Below are 26,822 nucleotides of genomic sequence, written 5' to 3'. Positions count from 1 at the left end.
CTCTCTCTCTCTCTCTCTCTCTCTCTCTCATACACACACACACACACACACAATGACAGGCTATCCTTTGAATGTGAATGATCTATAGTTTCTTCAACTATACACCTACTTGTGGGTTTAATGTTGTAATAATTATACAACTATAAATAATGCTACAATATATAGTTATGTGTCTATGTGTTTAACAATGTTAGAGACAGACCTGGAATTAAAAGGTTGATATTATTTCCTGATCTAATTCTATTTTAGATCAAATTACTCAATTTAATTTGAGATCACTTTGAATAATAAAAATTTTCTATGAAATGATGGTAACTTTATATTATTTATCTTTGTTTATCTTAAGTGCAACTTCTGAGGCAGTAAGACTCAATAAACATTTCTCATTAGCTTCTAGAGCAGATGTTTAATTCTATAAAAGTATCCCTTGTTTACTTACATTTTAAGGTGTCTAGTTATGAAAAATAATTATTAAGTTAAATAATTTATCACTCAGAGACAGGGACAGCAAAGAGAGTCTGTGTTCCTAATCTAGTTTTTTCAACTTCTTAAGTGTAGATATCAATTGAGGTATGGTGGCAAAAGTGTCATATCATCAGGAGCCTCTCTGTCATCTGATGGTGAGTGAGCACAGGCTTGAGGACTATCCCTCATCCTGATAGATGTAGTTACATCTCAACTTAGCTTCCAGAAGGTGTGGGTTCCCAGGCCTCTGGACTCTGTAATTCCTGTAATAATGGTCACAGCAGGTAGTGACCATTATCTCAGGCTGCTACCCAGTTTATTGGTCTCTTTCCATGATTCTGCCTCTATTCTAGAAAGCTCTTGTGTGCCCAGACTAATTCATCAAGAAATTGCCTAGGAATATGAAATCTGAGAACTAAAAGGTACTGGCTGCCTTCCCCTCAATGCTGCTTCAAATTTCTGTACACTCACCAGGAAGACATCCAATTGAGCTTCAGACAGCTGCTGATTAAGACCTTCACATTTCCAGGAGATGTTTCAAATCTCACTCTCATAGCAGATTAAACTGAGCAATTTCAGGTAACAAAGAACCTTTTTGACCAAAAGCTAATTTCTGACAAAGATTCTAATGTAAACATATGCTTGCCTATGTAGCTGTATGTCTCATCTAGGTACATATATGCTCACCTATGTAAATATATGTCTAGCTTATATAAATATATGCCTTAATTATATAAATAAATGATCACTTAAACAATATATCAATGTAGAATATGGATAAAGCCATATATTTATAAATATGTAATGCACATATATACATATAATATATATGATATGTATAATTATAATACAATATAGACTATAACGTATAAACCTATGTAAGTGTAGACTGACTTATATAAGTCTGTTTCACCTGTGTAAAGGAACACCCCACCTATGTAAATGTATGCCTTGTCCATGGAAATGATGTCTGTTTCATTCACGTTAATATTCACGTTAATAGGTAAGTGCATGCCTTACCTATGTAAATGCATACTCACATATGTAAATGTATGCCAACCTATGTAATATATCAATGTATGCGTGTCTCACTTACTTAAATGTATGCCTTACTTATGTAAGACTATGTTTCACCTGTATAAATTTACATTTTTTATAGGAAATGTATGCTCAACTATGTATGTGTGCTTCAATTATGCAAATGTATACCTTACCCATGTTAATGCACTCATTATTTTTATAAATGTATGTCTTCCTATGCATATGCATATCTTCCCTATGTGAATGTATGCTCACATAAGCACATGTATATCTCATCTATTTGAATGTATGCTCCCCTGTGTATATGTATACCTTAATATGTGAATGCACATTTCACCAGTTACTGATGCCATGCCTGTAGAATCTATATTGTATAAGATCTGGCTGGAGCCTCACCAACTATGTCAGAATGTGGAGCCCATATCTTCCATGTCAGAGAAGTCAAGTCACATATTAAAGTCTTTGAATCCCAAACTTGTAGAAACTGTATTACAGTTACGTTTTTCAAACATTGGCAATCGTGAAGAAAACACACTCTGTCAGAAGCACATAGATAAAGCTTTGAACAATAGTGTTCTTAACTTCTTACCTCCTCGATCCCGGGCAGCTAAACTTTGACCCCTTCTTAGTGTGATATCCAACTGGTACATTCCGGGATCAGCCAAAGGGACATCTGCATTACTGTTTCCAACTGTACTTATTTTCTGGAAAGTAAGAAATACACAAATAAGTACTGAGCTTATTTTCTTCCTTCTAATTTCTTTAATAGGAGGCTGCATGAAGTTTAAAACAAAATTATGAAAATTAGCCAATCAAATCAACCAAAACAAACTGTGTAAAAAATTTAAAATTCATGAAAGCCTTTAGACTCAAAATGGAAGCACAATAGTAACAACTATTATAACTCTGTTTACAGCTGGTGATTTCAGTATGAAAAGCATTGCCTATGGACAATTATATAATTTGCTTAAGGAAAATTAACAGAGAAATAGTGTGTAAAGTTAAAAGTACAGGGAATGACGAATGGAAAATGAAGATGTGCAAAAGAAGTTGCCTTATACATAACTGTGAATTAAAATTAAAGGATTTATTCTGATGATTGTATTGACTCATTCATTTATGCAAAAGTCTCCTGCTGGTGGATTATACACTTCTACCCAACATAAAATATGATATAAGGACCATCTAGAGACTGCCTCACCTGGGGATCCATCCTATAAACAACTACCAAACCCAGATACTATTGCATATGCCAGAAAGATTTTGCTGACAGGACCTTGATATAGCTCTCTCTGGTGAGCCTATGCCAATGCCTGACAAATACAGAAGTGGATGTTTATAGTCATCTATTGGATGGAACACAGGGCCCCTAATGAAGGAGCTAGAGAAAGCACCCAAGGAACTAAAGGGGTCTGCAACCCTATAGGAGGAACAACAATATGAACTAACCAGTAACACCCCCACCCCACCCCCACCCCCACCCCAGAGCTCGTGTCTCTACCTGCATATGTAGCAGAAGATGGCCTAGTAGGAGAGGCCCTTGGTCTTGTGAAGATTATATGCCCCAGTACAAGGGAATGCCAGGGCCAGGAAGCAGGAATGGGTGGGTTGGGGAGCAGGGAGTGGGGAGGGTATAGGGAACTTTCGGGATAGCATTTGAAATGTAAATGAAGAATGATAATAATTATATTGAAATAAACTCTCCTAGCATGTTGGCAGTATTTGCAAGAAACAAATTCACACCGGAACTCAGTTTCTAATGCTTCTTTCTTTGGAATCAAAGTGTGCATGTTATATATTGAGAGATTTCAGTAGGCTTGCCTAATGGAATATTTTAAACAATAATGCTTAACAGAAATTGTACACTTTATATTTTGTAGTTTTAGCTAGTTTGTATACAGCATAAGAACTTACTTTCTTCCCAGGTTTGAGATTATTTAATATTCTCATTTCTTTTCTGATTAAAAAAGGGGATGTTCTTTAATTTTAAAATTTGCATGAGTAAGAAAAAGCAGTAGTGAGCAATATGGCTCCCAATACCATAATTCACAGGAAGCACAATTATAAAGCAGCATCAAAAAAACTTTACTGAGCTATAATTCACATACTGCAAAGTCACCCTTTAATTGACTCAGTGCTTTATTTGAGGTTTTAAGATCCGGGTAGAAAGCCTTCATTTTGGAACAATTATCACTTAAAAGGTGCACTCTTACTTTGATTGGCACGTGAATTATCATCTCTCCTCTGGTAAAAATGAAAAGAATTCATTCTGTTCCCATAATATCCTTGCCTCCATAAAGGGTAGCTGCAGTCCCCAGGCTCCCAGCCTGGAAATTTTGAGCCTTCTTTGACTTCTTCATTTGCCTCCTACTCACACCCAAAGAGCTGCTAAATCTCAAGTATTCTGCACCACATCTCCCAGATGTCTTTTCCTGTAATTCCTACAAGCGCAATACAAGCCCCGTCTTCGAACAGCAGACCAGTGATGACCTAATTTAACAGTTTGAGATATAACCTTTCATAGTCTTCCAAGCTTTATTCAAGCATACACAAAGATACATAGTGACTCATATACATGTCAGGTTTAGTTTTCAGCTTGAACAATGTTAGCATAAGTTTTCTATTATTCACAATTTATTTAAGAAAACATAACACAGGTACTTTTAGACCAATAAATCAATATTTCCCTCTCCCCTCCCACTCTCCCTCCCTCTTTTCTTTTTCTTTATTAGATATTTTCTTCATTTACATTTCAAATGCTATCCCCAAAGCCCTCTATACCCTCCCCCCGCCCTGCTCCCCAACCCACCTACTCCCACCTCCTGACCCTAGCATTCCCCTGTACTGGGGCATATTATTTTTGCAATACCAAGAGCACGCCCTCCTCCATCCCTTTCCCTTCTATACTCGTTCTCACTGTCTTGATGTATAATTAATAAAGAAAATTTTATTATTTTCTGGCATACAATAGAATGATTTGATCTTCATTTATTATCAAAATTATTAGTGAAATAAGTCAGTCCATAGAGCTCTCACTCCATCTATAATCATTATATATATATTGCTTTGTGGTTAAAAAATTTAATAAATTTTCAAATTATAATTCAGTGTTACTATCAAGCTATATAGTCATTGTTTCTACATATTGGGACTCTATACGTATTCCTCTAATAACTGAAGGTTTTTATTATTTCTTCAATTTTTCCCCTTTCCCCTCAACCCTGCACATGGTAATAATTGTTTTGTTGTAAATATTTTTTCTTGGTGTGTCCTCTGTCTTTGATCTTTGCACATGTTATATGTGACATCAGACTACTGAGCAGTTAAAGCTGTCTTATTCCCTCAGTAATTTCTATATTTCATAGTTTCTTAATTTTTAGCATACCATCATAATTACTTACATAGTTAAAAATCATCTTATAATTTTTATTTTTATGTAGTTCTTTAAACTATAAAAGATAAAATTTAAATATACCCTATGAAATGGAAACTTTTCTCTCTTAACCATAATATTTTATTAACTCTTGGAGAATCTTACATGATGCATTTTGAAAACATTCAGCCTCTACTTATCACCTAACTTCCAGATTCACTCTTTACCTCTTCGTCCCTCCATTTTTAACTCTCTCATTTTTCAAATACCTAATTACAATTTGTTCTGTCCATGCACTCTTGGGAATAGGGCCATCCACTGGTGCATGGTTGGCAGCTGGTACCTGTAAATTTCCATAAGTTCCCAAATACACTTGGCTATACATGGGATTCCCCTCTAATGTTTATTTCTGTGTTCATTCCAAATCATTTGCATAAAAGACTGAATTCTAATACTTGTTAGGATGTGTACAAATCTTCATGTTTGTTGTCTAAATGTTTCTTAATGATCATTGTATTTTCACTCTTTCTGGTTTTGCTGAGCCAGCTAGCAGGGGTTGGTTGTACAACTTCCTTTTTCTGTCACTTACAGCAGTCATGTGACTTGCCTTTACTTCAGCTTTCTTATTTAGGAAATAAGATGACATTAATAGCAATACATTGTGGGTTTGATTACCCATAAAAACTTTAAAAATAGCATCTGATAAATAGCAATCACTCAAACACATTGAGGTTATTAGTTTTATATGAGAAATAAAAGCCTAATATTCTCATAACCTGCCTTGGATTTCTACATCAATATGAGAAATGTTGATAATTTTATAAATATCATACTCTCGAGGGAAATACAACTTTCCAGTTCATCTAGGTTCTGTTTTGTGACCTTTAATAATACAATATTATATTCTTCATATTTGTTCTACCTCTATCTAATTTTATTCTTGATTGTTAACAGGGTGTTTCTTCTCTATTATAAATGGAATGATTTTTCAATTTCAATTTTGATCAGTTTATTTCTGATCTAATGAACACATGATTTTTGTATAGTAATTTTTATCTACTTTCTTTCTGCAATTCTTGTACAAAAATCTTCTGCATATAATGTAATATGTGCTTTATTCTTTTGTAATATTTTAGTTGCTTATTTTGTAATTTTGTTGTTTTTCTAAAATACTGTTTATAATAGAAATTTTGGGCACTTCTGAACTGAATCTGATTCTTAAAAATAATTTTAAAATGTGTTAAGTTACAATACCACATCATTTCCCCTCGGCTCCCCTCCTTCTAGTCTTTCATGTATTTCTAGGAAGTTATCAATAACATGATACTCATTAAATTTAAGCTTTTTATTGTACTCTTAATTTACTTGGGCTTTTAAAATTGACTGATAAATTTTACAATAGACTTTTCGCTTGGTAATTTTTCTAATATTGAATTATCAGTATTTTAGAGCGATAAACTCTGTTTGACCTTGTGAGTGTATCTGCTTTTTGACACAGTTGTGATTATTCCCAAAACCATGAGGTGAACCCAGCATACTTGCATGTGACCATTAGTCTTAATCAAGCATTCCCAGCTTCCACATTGTAAGTCAACCTGGCTTTGTAAGTGTGCCTTTGCCTGTTGTCTTTCACAAATTCTGGCTCATTTTTCTGTAATAGATTAGGACTTACATGTTTATTTTCCACTATTATATGCCATCTCAAATACCAGTTTTATCTTTTTTAGAATGTGAAATTCTAATATAAATATCTGGAGCATTTAAGGATAAAAATGAAAATGACTTATAATGGAAGCTTTGGGGGTATATATATTTTTCAAGGACACAGCATGGGTTTAGAAAAGCATGTAGATCTGCAACCGAGTTACCTAACACACAGGCAGTTTTCTTGCTTTCTCTCTTCACGGTGATATCTGACCTAATGCCTTTTTTCTTGAGGAATCTAACTCTACCCTTACAATTCTTCCTAATATAGTGCTTCAGGTAGCTTTATACTTGATAAAAATGGAGTTTAATCCATCAAGGAACTATATGTAAATTAGATTGAAACATGAAGGTACTCAGCCTTTAGAACAGGACCAATTATTACAAAGGGGAAGACAATCTAAGGAAACCTCATAGAGACGGTAGGTCAGGGGCTAAAATTATGGGGAGGATTTTGACAAATGACTATTTGGAAGAGTGAAAAAAAATCAACATGAACCCAGGACTGAGTAATTAAAATTGTGCATAAATGCTCTGATATACAGTGAAAAGACCTGGAGTATGGTGATACAACACTTAGAAGAATTTCAGCCCATTAATAAAAAGAAGTTTTAATGGACTTTTGGAGAGAGAAGCCACACCTACAGACCACATTCATCAAATACTTAGCATCTGTTACTTCCTGATTCCTGCTCTTAGCTAAATAATTAGAGGAAATGAAGAAATCTCCAGCTTTACCCTTAATAGGGAGAAAAGGATGGATGAAAGTGGAATAATTCTGTGGATATAGAAATTATTTTAAAATGTTTGTAAATGTGCAGTTAAATTCACAAGAGTGTGATCTGGTCAATGCTCAGAGAAACAAAGATAGATCTGAGAGAAAAGGAGAAGAAGCAGTCAGCTGAATTTGCCAACTGACACGATGTGGCAGATGTGGAAAGCAGATGGATGAGTCATGCAGAAGTCTGGGCTGAGTTTCTGGAAGAATTGAATGGAGTGATTAAAGAGAGAAATCAAGAGAGGTATATGATTGATCTAGGCCACCACATTAGGCTCCAATAGCACCCCAGCACTATGAAAGAAGGACCTCAGAAATTCAAGTGGACCTCTAGAGGCTTTATCCTACACGCTTGTACAGTGGTTGCAAAGCTATCAGGATGACTATAGAAGGATTTTATTGTTTTATTATAAATTATCTTTTAATAATTACTTAGGCTTTTTCATCAGGACTCAGCCAGGTAAATGAGATATTCACCTCTCATCAAAGAAACCTCTTACAACAGGAGAAATTTTTCAGAAAACCACAAGTCTATGTACAGAGAACAATTGATTGTGGTTGTTCATCTACATACACATTAATCTGTGTACATTTACAATGTGTACATCTATAATAGACCTTCTGCATCTAAGGCTCGGGGAACACTATGGAAGAGTGGTGGAAAGGTTTTAGGAGTGAGAGGAACCTAAAAACCGCTTTGGACATGGTGTTCTAGAAACAGGAGGTCAGCTTCGCCTATGACACCTCAACTGTAAACAAGACCTGAAGATGTACAATACTAATAGACATGTTAGCATGGAATAGGAAAATCTCACTCCCAGATCAAAGAACTACAGAACCTGAGGAATCCCAAAAACAGCAGAATTAGTCTCCTCAGCGATGAGTCCCTAAACTGGGTATCTAATGCCAAATAGCCAGGTCTAAAATCACTTACATACAAGTAATATCAAACAGACTGAGCAAGTTGTGTATTTATATATTTAGGTGTGTATATAGATTTGTATGTAACAATAACAACTAAAGAGGCTGAGATTTTGAGAGGGAGCAGGGGAAGAGGGAATGGGAAAGGTTGGGATGGAAGAAAAGGAATATAGCAAATGATATAATTATATTTTAATTAAAAATTATTAAAGATATATTATAAACTTCCGAACATAAAGGTATATTGAGAAAGACATTCCCAAAGCACTAGGCAAGCATATAACTTTGAAACAGATATGCTCATTACTTTGAATGTCTTGCCTGACATACCCAATCAGTTGTTCACTGAAGTGGCTTAACTGGGAGACCAGGAAAATGTATTTCACAGTATTTAATGGCAATTACAAGGCACTAGTGACTTGTTTTGCTATTTTTGACATTCACTTTCCTGTCATTTCTGTCCAAGCTTCCTGAAGGCTGGGACATGCCTCTTTCCATGATGCAGTTTTTACGGAAGAGTTCCTAATAGGGAGTAGCTGGAACTTCCTACCACATGGATGACATAAGCTGAAAAGAGCTTTTTACCCCCATTGTTTCCTCTTAAAGTATTACATAAATGAAATCAAGAATTTTTTGTATTTAATAACTCATGTCCAGATCCCTAGATTCTATAATTAGTAACCTGTAATAAAAAGAAATTAAGTCTTTTATATATACCAATGCTACCCATTGAATATGTTCTCCAACATTATGACAAAATTTCTCAGGGTATAAAATTTAGAAAGGAAAGCAGTTTGTTTTGGTTCATGGTTCTGGAAATTGGGAAAGCACTTGTTTGGAAAATGCTATTCCCTCAGTAACAGTGCATTTGCATAAAAGCAAAATTGACTCATGAGAGAAGCATCATCCCTAGTAAAGTGTCCCTTCCCATCTCCACTGCATTGGCAGGAAAATCTCAACATGAGTTTGTGTGAGGGAAAACCACACCTAAGCCACAGGACTGCCTCATTCACTTATCTATAACTAAGACATGGGTTGATCCTTCTGCTATCACACTCTTTGTTACTAATTCTCAAAACTAGATTTCTGGGTTCCCGAGGACATATCCAGCAGGCACTGGGAATTTAAGTTATAAGCTACAGCTGGCACCAGCTACTCTGAGACTGATTTCTTTTCTTTAGTTGTTGAGTTCATCTACTTTTACTTCAGTTATTTACTGGCATTAGAGTTTTGAAAATATAGAAAAATGATATCTCCTTCAGTACATCTCAATACACTTTCAACAGAGTTATTAGAACACTAAAATCTCTATTTTCCAGTTTTCTGCATTGCTATGATTGTACTATGTGACTTAGATCTTTTCACTATTTGGTACTTTATTTGGTACATGCATAAATAAGCACTGTTGTATTCTGACAGCACAATGGTGAAAGAATCTGGTTCCTTCCAGGGAATTCATGACTGAGTTTGGCTACAGTCCCTCCCATCAGAAGTATGGTATGGCAGCTGCAGAGGTCCCATGTGGCTCAGATCCTTCAGATATTTTTCCTATACAAAGCTGTTCCTCCTGCCCTGACTGTTTGCTTATATGGCCTGCAATGGATTTTGTTCTATAACCCAACACAAATCAGTGAGTGGTTGAAGTGGATGCAAATAATGGTTTTTCAGCTCATCTGCATTTTCTGATTAATATTTAAAATGGGACACAAAAGTGTCATGAGATGGTGAAATAGCTAGTCACCTGGGAATGACCACACTTACCAAAGAAAGGTCTTACTGTTCTAGTGACCAATGGGCGTGGTCAGACACGAGGATGGGAAATGGGAAGGACTTAGTCAAACAGGCCTGAAAGCTTAAAGAAAAAGGAGATCAAGGGGATACAAATTGGAAAGGAAGAAGTCAAAATACCACTATTTGCAGATGATATGATAGTATATATAAATGATCCTAAAACTTCCTCCAGAGAACTCCTACACCTGATAAACAACTTCAGTGCAGTACTGGATATAAAATTAACTCAAACAAATCAGTGGCCTTTCTTTACACAAAGGATAAACAGGCTGAGAAAGAAATTAGGGAAACAACACCCTTCACAATAGTCACCAATAATAGAAAATACCTTAATGTGACTCTAACTAAGGAAGTGAAAGATCAGTATGATAAGAACTTCAAGTCTCTGAAGAAAGAATTAGAGGAAGATCTCAGAAGATGGAAAGATCTCCCATGATCATGGATTGGCAGGATTAATATAGTAAAAATGGCTGTCTTGCTGAAAGCAATCTACAGATTCAATGCATCCCCATCAAAATTCCAACTCAATTCTTCACCAAGTTGGAAAGGGCAATTTGCAAATTTATCTGGAATAACAAAAAACCTAGGATAACAAAAACTATTCTCAACAATAAAAGAACCTCTGGCAAAATCACCATGCCTGACACAAGCTGTACTACAGAGAAATTGTGATAAAAACTACATGCTACTAATACAGTGACAGACAGGTAGATACAGGTGATCAATGCAATAGAATTAAAGACCCAGAAATGAACCCACATACCTATGGTCACTTGATCTTTGACAAGGGAGCTAAAACCATCCAGTGGAAAAAAGATAGCATTTTCAACAAATGGTCTGGCACAACTGGCGGTTATCATTTAGAAGAATGTGAATTGATCCATTCTTATCTCCTTGTACAAAGCTCAAGTCTAAGTGAATCAAGGAACTCCACATAAAACCAGAGACACTGAAACTTATAGAGGAGAAAGTAGAGAAAAGCCTTGAAGATATGGGCACAGGGGGAAAATTCCTGGATAGAACACCAATGGCTTGTGCTGTAAGATTGAGAATTGACAAATGGGACTTCATAAAATTGCAAAGCTTCTATAAGGCAAAAGACACTGTCAATAAGACAAAAAAAGCCACCAACAGATCGGGAAAGGATCTTACCAATTCTAAATCCTATAGTGGGACTAATATCCAATATATACAAAAAACTCATGAAGCTAGACTCCAGAAAATCAAATAACCCTATTAAAAATGGGGTACAGAGCTAAACAAAGAATTCTCAACTGAGGAATACCGAAAATCTGAGAAGCACCTGAAAAACTGTTCAACATCCTTAATAATCAGGGAAATGCAAATCAAAACAACCCTGAGATTCCACCAGAATGGCTAAGTTCAAAAATTCAAGTGACAACAGATGATGGGGAGGATGTGGAGAAAAAGGAACACTCTCCATTATTGGTGAGATTGCAAACTGGTACAACCACTCTGAAAATCAGTCTGGCGATTCCTCAGAAAATTGGACATAGTACTACCAAAATATTCAGCAATTCCTCTCCTAGGCATATACGCAGAAGATGTTCCAACTTGTAATAAGGATACATGTTCCACTATGTTCATAGCAGCCTTATTTATAATACCCAGAAGCTGGAAAGAACACAGAAGTCCCTCGACAGAGGAATGGATACAGAAAATGTGATACAATTACACAATGGAGTACTACTTAGCAATTAAAAACAATGAATTATGAAATTCTTAGGCAAATGGATGGATCTGGAGGATATCATCTTAAGTGAGGTAACCCAATCACAAAAGGTCACACATGATATGCACTCACTTATAAGCGGATTTAGCCCAGAAACTTAGACTACCCAAAATACAACTTGTAAAACACATGAAACTCAAGAAGAAGGATGACCAAAGTGTGGACACTCCACCCCTTCTTAGAATGGGGAACAAAATACCCATAGAAGGAGTTACACAGACAAAATTCAGAGCTGAGATAGAAGAAAGGACCATCCAGAGTCTGTCCCACCTGGAGATCCATCCTATATACAACCATCAAACCCAGACACTATTGCATATGCCAGCAAGATTTTGCTGACATGACCCTGATATAGCTGTCTCTTGTGAGGCTCTGCCAGTGCCTGGCAAATACAGAAGTGGATGCTCACAGTCATCTGTTGGATGGAACACGGGGCCCCTAATGAAGGAGCTAGAGAAAGTACCCAAGGAGCTAATGGGGTCTGCAACCCTATTGGAGGATCAACAGTATGAGCTAACCAGTAACCCCCCCCCCCCAGAACTGTGTCTCTAGTTGCATGTGTAGCAGAGGATGGCCTAGTCAGCCCTCAATGGGAGGAGAGGGGAATGCCAGTACAGGGGAATGCCAGGGCTAGAAAGTGGGAATGGGTGGGTTGGGGAGCAAGGAGAGGGGAGGGTATAGGGGACTTTGGGGATAGCATTTGAAATGTAAATGAAGAAAATATCTAGTAAAACAAAAAAAAAAAAAAAAGAAAAGTAGCAGGAAAAACAAAGTTTAAGCTCCTGTGTTCTTGGAATGCCTTTTCTGTGACTCCTGTTATACCATTTACTCACACATGGCCTCTCTGCTAAATTGACTGTTCTCTATATCATCAGTCTCTTTTTACTGGTAATCTTTCCACCTACACATCTAGTTTATTCAAACTTGAGTCAACGTATGATTCTCTCGTCACCATTCTTATGCACACAGCTATTCCCTTCTACAGTTAGATTTTAGTCCCAAAGGCTTCTCTTTCTCTCTGAATCTTTCACTTGAAATGAGGTACTGAACATCACAAAAGACAGTTATGATGATAAAATAAAATATTTCAAAGTGTCTTATAATGGAAAATAAATTACATACAAGTAGTTATCCAGTATTGGGTGAGAAGTACAGTTATCAAACTACAGAAGGGATGTCTTAGGAGTCAGGTCTCAAAGCCTAGGAGGACTGACTACCTTATTGTGATGATATGAGGCAGATGGAAAATATGGTTAGATATCCAGGAACATTTTCTTCTTTCTCTTTACTAAATAGATTTGTAAAACTTCGATTTTAAATATAATTGAAAGTGCTTTGGCGCTAAGATACTTGCAAAAGAGGTTCTTCCTGTTTTAATTCGATATATGTCTGAATGTGTATGTAATTCACTTGCTACTACTAGTGTTCTCTAATAGTTAATAAGAGATTAAACAGAAATGAATAATCATGCTTGTGTTAGGTTTCAAATGTTAACTTATGTATTTCTTAATGACTTTATTCTTACTATTTCACTAAAGCAATATTTAATGGCATCAAAAACAAAACAAAACAAAACAGATTTCATTTGTATTAACATCTCTGACCCTTCATTATTTGATGTTGCCAAACAGTTCTTCTTCCTCAAAGAAATCCAAATTTCATTAAAAAGCAGAGCTAACAACAATAAAACAACTCCGTGAAGAATAAAGTCATCAAAAAGATATCTGTACTAAGGAGCCATTGATACACACCTTTGTCCATATGCTTTAATAAATTAGACCACTTTAAATTCTCAAAATTTGGGCAATACATTTGGCAAAAGAGTTTGTTGTTTGGAAGGATTTGATATTTTGGAGATTATATTTTTGGTTGGTGGCCTTTGGAAGGATTTGATGTTTTGGAGATTATATTTTTGGTTGGGCTTATCCTTTAATGGTTGAGCCATCTCTCCAGACCAACTTTTGAGACTTTAATGATCTCAGAGAGCAGTGCATATAGCAAGTATTGGGTTGATGCTAAACCTCATATCTGTGCATCCACATCCAGAGAACTGTCACCACATAGTTCTCCAATGTCATCCACTATTACAAAATATTGACAGAAAATCCTACTTATTCGACTTCCATGCATATCCCCTTCCAAATACAGTTTTTCATACTGGTTTGGTTTTAGGAGCCTGGTTACTTCAAAGTTAACTCCAGAAAAGCCCAAAGAACAAGAGTGTAGTTCAGTATTTCTGAGAACATAGAAGTGGTTAAATTTGGAGTATTTTTACTACATGGAAAAGAATTCAGGAGAAACAAGTGAGTTGAGAAGTTGGGTACACAACTGAATGCTGGTTATGAACTATATGAACACTGAAAGTAGTCACAGAGTCCCTAAGAACATACACATGGTGATATGATAAAGTAGTCAGAGAGTCCTCAAGAACATACATATGGCTATAAGATGAGGGAGTCAAGAAGTCCACAAGAGCATACACAAGGCTATAAGAAGGAGTCAGAGAGTACCCAAGAACATAAGATAAAGTGAAGCTTGACTTGATTTTCTTCCTACTTTTTAGTTCTCACACTTTCCACAGATGTGTAGGCTATATGGTTATGAGAATATGAGTAGAAATATGAAGCACTTAAGATTATAAAATCTTTCTTTATAACATCTACGCTAGAGGGATGGTTCAGTAGTTAGAGTTATTATTGCTCTCTCAGAAGGCTCAGGGTTAGTTTCTTAACATATATGGCTGCTGCAGACAAACCCTTGGGTCTCCGATCTTCAGGGAACAGGGTTCTGGTTGCAGGTGAGCAAGGGTTGGCCAGAAATGAATGACAAAAGGACACAGACACAAGGGAGTGCTGTATCTGGATGTAATTATTTCAAATTGAGCACCAGTCTTATAGAATACAGAAAACAAAGGAGTAGGGTGTCACAGCAGGCAAGGTACATTGAAGTATCTGACATATAAAAGAGGGATGCCTTCAAAGGACTGACAGGAAGCAGGCAATGTTTACAGTAAAGATAAAACAGCTCTGCCTAGAGTCAGCTAATTACAGGTAAGGATTTCATACCCTAGTCACAATTTATGCTACTCCTTTGAGCCTTGTGAAAGCTAGCACCAGGGGGTTCTGCTCTAGCTGACCTTATCATGAATAATGCAATTCCACAACCCCCCTTTTTCCTAGGACTTGGTAAATACTTGCATATGAGAGTAACTTGGCTGTTTTTTTTTTAAAGTATCTATAGGGAATCTCCATTTGTCAGAAGAATTCACCAACTTTCTTCTAATATTCAATGTAGTCTGCTATGCCTGGCTGTAATGAAGATTCTAAGTATACTTTGCTAAGCTTGCCCTGAGATTTCTAACTCTTATCCAGTAAAATACTGTAAGAAAGCATGCAAGACCCTCCACAATATCCCAGAGACAAATCTGGGACATTCTAGCTTTGGGAATGCCAAGGTTCCAGGAGGCTAAGTTTCCAAGAAACTCTTTGCCTCTGGACTGCTTCCAGGTCTTCCAGGCCTGTCATGCCAGTCACTACTGGAATGGATGTAGCACATGGCTCATAATCACTTGAAACTCCAGAGGATCCAATGCCCTCTTCTAGCCTCTTCTGGTGCCTGCATGTGCATGATACTATAACCTCACACACAAACACATAAATAAACAATAAAACTAAATAATTTTTAAATTAAAATAAAGATAATTGTATAAAGGAATTGCACAAACTTGCTTTGATTCAACAATGAGTTCACATGGAACACACTACATCATGTACCATTTTTATCTACATACAAGTTTAAAATAAAGCTCAAATGTAGTTCATCTGTTTGAACAATCTCATGGCCTTGGGTGCAGAGTTATGATTGAATCAGGATTTCACATGCTCTGCTGGGCAAATAGCATGTTTTTTCCCACAGATCAAACCAAAGTACAAACATGGAGTTGACCATGGGGCCTGGCACAAGGTATCACTTAGCGAACAGTGATTTTTTTTTCCACTTTCTTCACAAATTCTCATGGGAAAAATATTTTAAAAGTTTTCTAAGAAATAAAATACATAGTGTAGTGCTGAATTACAATCGATGGCAAGAATGTATATCCAAGATTCTACGCTAATAAATTTTAACTGATTGAATAAATACATAAAATAGGGGTGAAGAGACAAATTTAGGGGGTAGAAGAATCCAAAATAACAGCTTCAGACACTCCCTGAGGAAATGAGGCACACTCCCAATTCATTCAGAGTATGCTTTGTTTAGCTACCTCCTTCTGGAGAGCACAAAATAGGAGGAAGAGAGAGGGGGAACTGGAGAAAAGCAAAGCACTGTACTAGACAGGGGCAAGAAGTAGCATCAGCAGTGGCTGTTTATGCTGAGAGTGAAAGAACCTAGTAGGGAAACCCCCACTCAACTCCCGATTCGGCGTGCACCCAAGAATCACGAACAGAACACAACACCTTGATGTAACAACACGAGGTATTTTAATGGCAGAGCTCCAGGTTGAAACGAATCTTACACAGGAGACAGTGGATTCAACCACGAGGCGTGGAAGCTAGGGGTTTTTATAGAAAAGGAGTGGGGCTGGGGAAGGAGTTGGTGGGGTTTCACATGATTGGTCCATTTAAACATCAGCAGCCTGTTAACATTTAACTTAGGTCAGAGGGGTGGGAGATAGGGAGGCGACGGGCCTGCCCGGACATGTCCTGGTCTGTTCTGCTATGTTCTCAGCCCCAGGTTTCAAAGCTCACAAACAACTCTTTGGGCTATTTGACATACATTACATGAATCACAGGTCTCAAGTTTTATTTCCTTTCAAGAGCACATGCCATTGGTAAGATGCCATGAGAGGGACACCTCACCTCTGTGGCCCTCCTTTCCAAGCATACCACCACTTGAGCACCAAGAAACATTAGCTAAACCCAAACTGAAGGATACTCTATGAGGTACCTCACACGTGCTCCTCAAAATTGTGAATATCATTACACAAGGAAAGACTTAAAAGACTGACAAAGAAAGTCTGGAAAGCTAATGAAACTATATATGTTTCATTCATATATCGATAAATCTCAAGTAATATGTAAGGCATACTAATACTAAAAGTATTTATTATTTATCTGAAAGATGATTATCATTTTATCTTGTAATTCCATTCAACTTTTAGAAAGGTGCCATCTAAAATTTAATTAGATTGGACTTTTTGGGAGATCGACCTTTTGGCTAGACATCCATACTGTTATCTGTCATAGTTTGAATGTGATGTGTTCTAAGCAGGCTGTTTGCACTATATGTAAATAAGGAGCAGAAAAGGAGCCATCAATGATAACCAAAGACATCCAAACTTGCATGTGATGTTTGTGGAAGCGAAAGGTCAGTGTTGGGTATCTTCTTTGATGGCTCCCTACCCTATTTCCTGAACTTCATTGATGGTCTAGTCAGCCTGGCCAATGAGCTACATTAATATGCTTATCTCTGTCCTGACATTGCTGGTGTTTTAGACACCTGCCTCTAGACTCAGCTTTTTGCATGAATGCTGGAGATGTAAACTCAGCTCCCCATGCTTGTGTGGCAGGCACTTTGCCACACAAAATGAGCTGTCACCTCAGCCTATCTATGTGTAATGGTATTAATATAAGATACTAACCATAGAGAAAATAGAGCATGAGTATATGGAATTCTGTGTTTGATATTTACAGCTTTTCTGTAAGTATAAGACTGTTTTAAAATTGAAAACAAAAGCACACATATTTGTAAAGAGTTTCGGTGGAGCTAACTCCACTGTGTCAATAGCCACACTCAGTAACCATAACAACAGGCTTATAGAATGTGCTTCCATCATGGATTAGCCTGTCTTATCTCATCCACCCACTTCTCTTCTCTAGTTCAACAGAACAGCAAACAACAAATTGCTGGAGCCATTATTTAAGAATTACATTTATAGAGTGATTAATAATTCTCTTTTAGGGTAATATAGCCAATTCATATCCAAGTAACCCTGATGGGACCACTAGCACCCACTCTTAAGGACAGTGGCCATAAGGTATGAGCTGTAGTTCCCTGAGGAGGGAACTAACACCCACATGGGGACAGTGTCCTAAGCTATGAACTGTACTTCCCATTCCTCTGTCTAACCCTAGTACCTGTAAGCCAGCCTTGCTTTAATTGGGGCTGGCTTACACGTTCAGAGATTCAGCCCATTATCATCAAAGTGGGACATGGCAGCATTCAAGCACACATGGGGCTGGAGGAGCTGAGAGCTCCACCTCTTGTTCCTAATGTAGCTAAGAGAAGACTGGCTTCCAGGCAGCTAGGATGAGGGTTTTAAAGACCATGCCCACAGTGACACACCTACTCTAACAAGGCCACACTTCCTAATACTGCCACTCCCTAGGTCAAGCATATACAAACCACGACAATTACCTTAGGTTTTCCTAGTTGATTGACTCAGTAAATTTTCCCTAAAATTTAAGTGAGGGAAGCTGTAGTTTTTGTTACTTGTAACCCCAAGCATCACAATGATGGAATAAAAACTGCATCTGGTTTCTTTTGGATATAAAATCCAAGAAGGGGCTAAGGAGAAGACTCAGCCTATAAGAACACTTTCCACCACATCAGATCAAAATGGAAGTGGTGGTTGTAGTTTTAAAATATCTTAAAATTCTAATTAGCCATTTGTTTATTACTTTCTGTAGATGGTTGGTCATTTTTCACTTCTCTGACCACTGAGAACAGATGCTCTCAAGCAGTTCCAGTAAGTTGACCTTTTGCAAAGGTCATATGCAAATATGCCCAGTTAAACAGTTTGGAAGTTTTATTATGTATTTATGTTTACTTCTCAAGCAATTTTAAACTACCTTAATATATCATCCTTCTGAGCATTAATCAAGATTGTTTCCCTCTCCCTCCAAATTGTCTCTGCACTGACCCATCCAGGATCCTCTCACTCAGCATCTCAACAAAGCACTATTTCCTCTAAGAGTGTTCTTTCCCAGGCAAAGACCTGAGTCTCCCTCCCAACTCATCCTCAGATTCTAACTCTTGACTCCATCATCCCACTTAGCTTTTACCTTTTTCATTTTGCAGGTAAGGAAATGAGAGAAACCGGGCATGGAAATGTTATAAATTCCAACACGGAATTGTAAGCTATACCTTCAACATTGTTGATCTATCACATTATTGAAAATGAACAATTTCTGTGTTTACATGTTTATTGGGAGACCATTGCCTAATGACATGTTTCTTTGGAACTGCATATGCATATTCTTGACTCCTTTTTACTTTAATTGGTTGGCATTTGCACTTTGTGAATTAGTAAGGGATATGCTAAAGGATGTGGCTTCCGTGGCTGGAACCAGATATCAGGAAGCCCATCTCTGTAGCCTCTAGGACTTTTTCACTGCAAATAATGTCACATGCACACACAGAGTCTCTCTCCTGCAGAAGTTCAGTAGATCTTTCTCATATGAAACAGCAAAGTTTACTGTTCTCAAGAAGAGTGTGGTGTAGTGGGATTTCCTCTTTCTTTGCACATGGGTGGGAGATTTGTTAAATAGGAGAGACAATGCCAATCAAAGTATTTTGTTCTCATTGGTGAGGTATCACATTGTAGAGTGAGTTTCAGGGATGAAATGCATTTATTTCACTCAAAAGTATAGTCACAGCAAGGGGAAATTATACTGTCAGGAGAGAAGGTTAAGGGAAAACAGAGGGATAGATTCCTGCTGTATATAGAACACAGCTAGTATTCTGCTATATGCTGCCTCTGGAAAAAAGCAAAACTATTTCCACCCTTGTCACTTGTAGCAGAGAAAGAACTCTCTTCAAGAAGGAAGAAGAGCATCACTGATCTCCACACTTCAGCGTGGTCTTAGTGTATAAATTCCTACAGTGTTGGTGACACCCATTTTTCTGCATCTGCAGGTGGCCTGACTTCTAAGCCAAATGCCTAGCTGTTTATTTGACCTCTCCACTCAAATGCCTCGTGTCAAGTCAAACGTCTGAATCATGTACACATGTAATCTGTGTCCATTTTTGTCCCCAAGCTGCTTTCCACTCAGACCTTTCTCTTTTAACTCAAGCAAAGCATAGTACTCAGATCAACACAGCATCAGATTTTTCTCATCCTTTCCCCCAACTTCTCATGAGACCCAACAGTAAATCCATTATGACTCATCCAAGTCATGTATTAACCTCATCCTTTTTACAAGCCTGTCACCACTCCCTGAGCCACAACACAGATCATCTCTAACCTGCATGCTGATAATGGTCTTCTGTTTTCCTTCTGCTCCTGCTTCTCTACAACTCATTCTCTCCAAAGCAACTGACATCTTATAACAGATGGAAGTGACTGTGACTCTCCTGCTTGTAGTCATTCAGTGGACTTCTATGCATTGAAATTCCCTTATCACAGTTTGCAATGCCCAGAACAATAAGTACTATTGCCTTCTTCCATTTACTCCCCACTCTCCTTGCACACTAGCTGTGTTGGCCTTGTGCAAGTTTCCTGAGTGTGTCAAACTCTTGCCCCACAGAAGATTTCACAGCTGATAGTTTATTTGGTTCCTTCTTTTCCAGGGCATTTGGATGGGGTGGCTCTTTCCATTCTTCAGATTTCAAGATTCTGTTGCTTCTCAGGGAATCCTTCCATTATCAGCAACAAAACCTTAATACCAACCAGTACATAACATAGCAATCTGCTGTTTCTTTTATATAATTCACCTGGTTTGAAAATTTGTTCTTTATGAGTTGACCATGCTTTAAGACTTTATATCTTTGTGGTGCATTTTTGTAACTGTTGCTTTCAGTGAAGTGCTTGACAACTAATAAACACTTGCTGACTGGATGAATGAACAAAGAAGACTAGGCTATGATTCAGTGGACATTACAAAAGTAGCCCTTAAGGAGAGGTGGACATACTCAAGACAAACACAGAGGTCTCAGTGGGTGGTGAAGCAACTCAGGAGTCCCTGACTTGGAGCTTGAGTCAAGTGTCTGCAAAGGCATCAATAAAAGAGTCTGGGGAAAACAGTTATATTAGGGCCAAATAGAGTCAAAGGCTAGGGTGGCCTAACCCAGATATGGGATTTATGATTGATATTCAAACACATATGTAATTGCAAAAATATGATTACACAGGAAGTTTTTATAATTAAAGTTCTCAAACCAACCTGATATTACAGTGTTCACTACATATTTTAGGAAAAGTATAATGGTTTAAAATATTACTCAAGTCAGAATGTCTGATTTTGAATCCTGTGTCTGACATGTTCCAGCTATGAGACCCTAAGAAAATGACTCAAATTCATTTTTTCTAACTTTTTGAGACTACAATATAAATACATAATTTCCCCTTCTCTTTCTTCCCTCCAAACCTGCCCCAATACCCCTCATTGCTATCTTTCAAATTCATGGCCTTTTATTCATTAGTAGTTGTTACATGCTGTGATATTGTGTGTGTGTGTGTGTGTGTGTGTGTGTGTGTGTGTGTGTGTATGTAACCAGCCCAGTCTATATAATGTTACTTGTAAGTATATTTTCAGGGCTGACCATTTGGAAATAGATAGTACCAATGGGTAAATCTACAAAATGACTCCCCAAACCAAGACACATAGACATTACAGAATAGGGGCCGGATAGAATGATAGAACCGGAGACTATATTTATATACCACAGCATTGCCCTTTGTGAAATGGGGGTAAGATTAGGTCATATTTCATTGGAATTTGACAATTTGGTGAGTTGATTGTTGTATAGTACTCATAAATGTGTGAAGATTTAGTAAGAATATAAAAATGTTCCTTTTTCTATTTCCCAAAATGTTGGAGAACTTTGCACTGATGAAGGATCAATTGAAAACATATCTCTTGGCAATAGTGTTCTATGAACTAACTCCATAAGGATTCATGAAACTCTGACAGAGGTGCCATAATTACATCTCATTTGAAAGGTTAATATGCCACCACTACAATTCCTTATAAGATGCACAGAAATCTTAAACAAAGCTCTGGTCAGCTAAATGAATGTAAATTCTAACAGCTAATTTCACAATTTGGTTGGTTCCCTGAACCTCAAGAGACAAGATTCTTAGAAATAAATGTTTCTATTATATCAATACTTGGATGTTGCATTATTATGCTAGTCATTTTCTTACTAATCAATACAATTCTTAATTTTTTGTAAACCCTTGGAAGGAAATGGCAAAATATCCAAGGACTAAAGGATGAATGAATATGAGCACCAACAGAGATGATAACCGAATCCACGGCTTTCAGCTTAACACATGAGTTCTGTTTCCTCACAGTTCTAAAGGATAATTAGGAGTTCTCAGGGCCATTCCTCAAGGGAACCTTTCCTCTGTTCTCACACTCAAACAGGTCTTTGCAGATAGTTACACTAAATGCTGCACTATGGCAATACTTACTAGTACTGTTTTACTGCATTTCAGCACATACAGCTACTAGACTGAACTCCTAGAAACCAGAGCTATGACTGACATCTTTTTGCTTATATCCTGCTAATGGTTACCAAATCAATTTGCAGTTCTGGAGGTTAAGATTCTTGTTGAATACTTACGATCAGTTGTAATATTTCAAAAGAATTTTCTTCTGGAAGATATTTTTGACAGCAATTATTTTTTATTGTTCACACCTTTATGTTGCAGATAATCTCCAAGCTCAATCAGCATGTGTAAGACCACTGGGAGAGAGTCTACCAGGAGTTCAGACATAACTGTGAGCACAGGTAAGAACACCACTTCTGCTACAAGGGACCAACCCAGAACCCTCAGGACACAGGAATGAAGGAGGAGTCTGGGAGAGGAGGATTGTTCTAGTTTCCATCAGTGCCTGGAGCTAATCCTATGCCACAGTGCCTGGAACTGATCCTGTGCCACTGCGCTCCATACCCAAATATTATGGGGAGAGAGGTGGTCTCTCAGGAGTACGGACACACCTATGAGCACAAGTAAGACCACCACTTCTGCTCAAATCCCTGGCCAAAGAGGGACAGAGCCATCAGGACACAGGAGTCAAGGAACAGACTAGGAAAGAATCCTTCCGGTTTCTGTCTGCACCCCTGAGCTGACACTGTGCCACAGCTCACCATACCCAAATTCCTCCTGGAGAGAATTGATCTCCCAGGAGTACTGACTTGCAGACTTACAGGAGGGACAAGACAAGGTCAGAAACAGCAAGACCTGCTAACACTAGAGAAAAACAGATGGTGATAGGCAAGGACAAGAACTCCAGCACACCAGAAAAGCAAGACTCTGATTTGAAATCACATCTCATGATGATGATAATGATGATAGAGAACATTAAGAAGGACATAAATAGCTCCCTTGAAGAAATACAGAATACAGGTAAACAGTTAGAAGCTCTTAAAGAGAAAACATAAAAATCCCTTAAAGAATTATAGAAAAACACAACCAAGCAGGTAAAGGAATTGAACAAAACCATCCAGTGTCTAAAAATGGGAATAGAAACAATAAAGAAGTCACAAAGGGTCACAACCCTGGAGATAGAAAACCTGGAAAAGAGATCAGGAGTCATAAATGCAAGCATTACCAACAGAATACAAGAGATAGAAGAGGGAATCTGAGGTGCAGAAGATACCATAGAAAACTTTGAATCAAGAGTCAAAAAAAAAATGCACAATGCAGAAAAGTTCCTAAGCTAAAACATCCAGGAAAAACAGGATACATGAGAACACCAAACCTAAAAATAATAAGTATGGAAGAGAGTAAAGATTTCCAACTTAAAGGGCCAGTAAATATCTTCAACAAAATTATAGAAGAAAACTTCCCTAACCTAAAGAAAGAGGTGCCCATGAACATACAACAAGCCTACAGAACTCCAAATAGATTGGACCAGAAAAGAAATACCTCCTGTTTCATAATAGGCAAAACAACAAATTTACAAAACAAAGAAAGAATATTAAAAGCAGTAATGGAAAAAGGTCAAGTAACATATAAAGGCAGAACTATCAGAATTACACCAGTCTTCACCAGAAACTATGAAACCTAGAAGATCCTGGGCAGATGTCATACAGACCCTAAGAGAAGACAAATGCCAGCCCAGGCTACTATACCCAGCAAAACTCTCATCTACCATAGATGGAGAAATCAAGATATTCCATGACAAAACCAAATTTATACAATACCTTTTGACAAATCCAGCCCTTTGAAGGATAATAGATGGAAAATGCCAACACAAGGAGAGAAGCTACACTCTAGAAAAGGCAAGAAAGTAATCTTCTTTCAAAAATCCCAAAAGAAGATAGCCACACAAACATTAAAATAAGAGGAAACAACAATCACTATTTTTTAATATTTCTTAACATCAACGGACTCAATTCCCTAATAAAAATACATAGACTAATAGACTGGATAAAACAAGACCCAACATTTTGCTGCATACAGGGAAGATACCTCAGTGTCAAAGACAGACATTACCTCAAAGTAAAAAGCTGGAGAATAATTTTCCAAGCAAATGGTCCCAAGAAACACATTGAAACTTACAGAAGTTATAAACCAAGTGGATTTAATGGATATCTATAGAACATTTGATCCTAAAACAAAAGGATATACCTTCTCAGCACCTCATGGTACCTTGTCCCAAACTAACCATATAATTGGGCACAAAACAGGCCTCAACAGTCACAAGATTAAAATAATCCCATGCCTCCTATCAGATCAACATGGTCTTCAATAGCAACAAAAACAACAGAAAGCCCACATACATATTGAAGCTGAACAACGCTCTACTTAATGATAACTTGATCAAGGAAGAAGTAAAGAAATTAAAGATTTTTAGAATTTTATGAAAATGAAGGTACAACATACCCCACCTTATGGGACACAATGAAAGCAGTACTAAGAGGAAAGCTCAGCTCTGAGTGCCTCCAAAAAGAAACTGGAGAGAGCATACACTAGCAGCTTAACAGCACACCTGAAAGCTCTAGAACAAAAAGAAGCAAATACACCCAAGAGGAGTAGATGGCAGGAAATATTCAAACTCAAGGCTAAAAACAACCAAAAAGAAACAAAAAGAACTATACAAAGAATCAACAAAACCAGGAGCTGATTCTTTGAGAAAATCAAGAAGATAGATGAACCCTTAGCCAGACTAACCAGAGGGCACAGAGACAGTATCCAAATTAACAAAATCAGAAATGAAAATTGAGATATAACAACAGAAATGGAGGAAATTCAAAGAATCATCAGATCCAACTACAAAAGCATATATTCAACAAAACTGGAAAATCTGGATGAAATGAACAATTTTCTAGACAGATACCAAATACCAAAGTTAAATCAGGATCAAATAAATCATCTAAACAGTCTCATAACCCCTAAAGAAATAGAAGAAGTAATTAAAAGTCTCCAACCATAAAAAGCCTGGGACCAGATGGGGGTAGTGCAGAATTCTATCAAACCTTCAAAGAAGACCTAATACCAATACTCTTCAAACTATTCCACAAAACAGAAACATAAGGAACACTACTCAATTCATTCTATGAGGCCACAGTTACGCTGAGTATTCTCCCTTTGAGATGGAATGGTTTCTCTCTAATCAGGAACATGTTACAATTTCCTTACATAGAGGACTTCATAAGAGATTTTTTTCTACTTCCATCATGGTTAATGTTCCAAGCAGATTTTAAAAACTGGTTGAGTGCATATTACTTTTAGCTTCAGAAGATACCATGTATATTTAAGAAGCATTTAACTATTATAAACTATTTTTGATGTCTTAAAAAAACTGTCAACACTGAGTTGTATATTTTAAAATAAATTTTATTAGTTTAATAAAATAAAAAAATAATAATCCCTATAAAAACACACAACTTAGTTACAATATTTATAAGCTGTAAGCCTAATTTGGGCAAATTTACCAAGACACTACTCTATTTCCCAGCTATGAGAGCTCTTGTTACTTGTGGATTCTCCAGGCTTTATCTTCCTTCCACCTCCTCTTCCTCTGTCTTCCCTGTGTCTTACTCTCTTTTCCTCCTCTCTAAAACCTCCAGCCCCACCTTTCCCTTCCACTTCCCAATCCACTTCCCTAGCCTTTATTTGACCAGTGAAAGAGAAGGTTCACATGAAATCACCTAAGTACATGACTCACTCCTCACCAGGGCAGCACCTTTGAGAAATCAGAATTAACATCAGAATACTAACAGCACCAGAGCAACCCACAATACTTTATGTATCTAGAAACATGAATGCTGGGTACTCTAGAACTATTACACAAATAAATAAAGACTATATAGATCACCAAAGATGTTCATGGTCTCAGAATCCTAAAGGCCCGAGAGTGAAACTGTTCCCTAAATGATACCTTTGCGGGCAGGTTGCTTATCCTATGAGTACTATATCCATCTCCCTGTGCATATTGTAACAGATATAAATAAGTAGGTGCTGAAACGTGCTTACATAGATTCCGAGAATTCAGAAGCACATGATGTTTTCGGTCTTGACTTATTTTCAGATCTCAAGCCTGAACTTCCAACACCTGAAGGACAGATCAATGCTAGCCTTCAGGATGATGTCTTGCAGTTATAGAGGTGGCACAGGTGGCATAACTTTATCTCCTCACAATATGCATTATGGTCCTTTTCATGGTGATCTCTTCATCTCTGTTATGTCCAAATGAATGGTATGAAATAAAAAGAACTTAAACATCAATACTGAAACACCAGCCACAGAGGTGTTTTTCATTCTCAGAAAATATGTCTCATGTGGCTCCAAAGTGATCCATGATCTTTGTCCCATGGTGACCTCTGTGACATATGTGTTTTCTCAGGGTCTCACATTACCACGGTTAAGTGCTTCTTGGGACATGACTCAGGCTCATGACACTGTTTCCCCGACTGCTTCTCACTGTTCCCTGGTTGAATGTTTCTCCCTGGCATGACTGGGATATACTGTAAATGTCAAGTCACTTCCTTAAGCCCCTTACTTGTAGCGTATGTTGTGACATAACAACTATTAAAATATTATG

General features: G+C 37.3%; 1 protein-coding gene across 1 annotated transcript in view; it reads right to left on the bottom strand.

The window, feature by feature from the left end:
- Positions 1-26,822, bottom strand: part of Mctp1 (multiple C2 and transmembrane domain containing 1) — a 594,489-nt gene that overhangs the window by 361,893 nt on the left and 205,774 nt on the right. The window contains exon 2 of the mRNA XM_021180105.2: positions 2,096-2,210. Within this exon, the coding sequence (XP_021035764.2) occupies positions 2,096-2,210 (115 nt within the window). The remainder of the gene's footprint in view (positions 1-2,095; positions 2,211-26,822) is intronic.

The sequence above is a fragment of the Mus caroli genome, chromosome 13 (genome assembly GCF_900094665.2).
Source record: "Mus caroli chromosome 13, CAROLI_EIJ_v1.1, whole genome shotgun sequence".
Lineage (NCBI taxonomy): Eukaryota > Metazoa > Chordata > Mammalia > Rodentia > Muridae > Mus > Mus caroli.
Note: the sequence above shows the minus strand (reverse complement) of the source record. Positions and strands in the feature narration are given on the sequence as shown.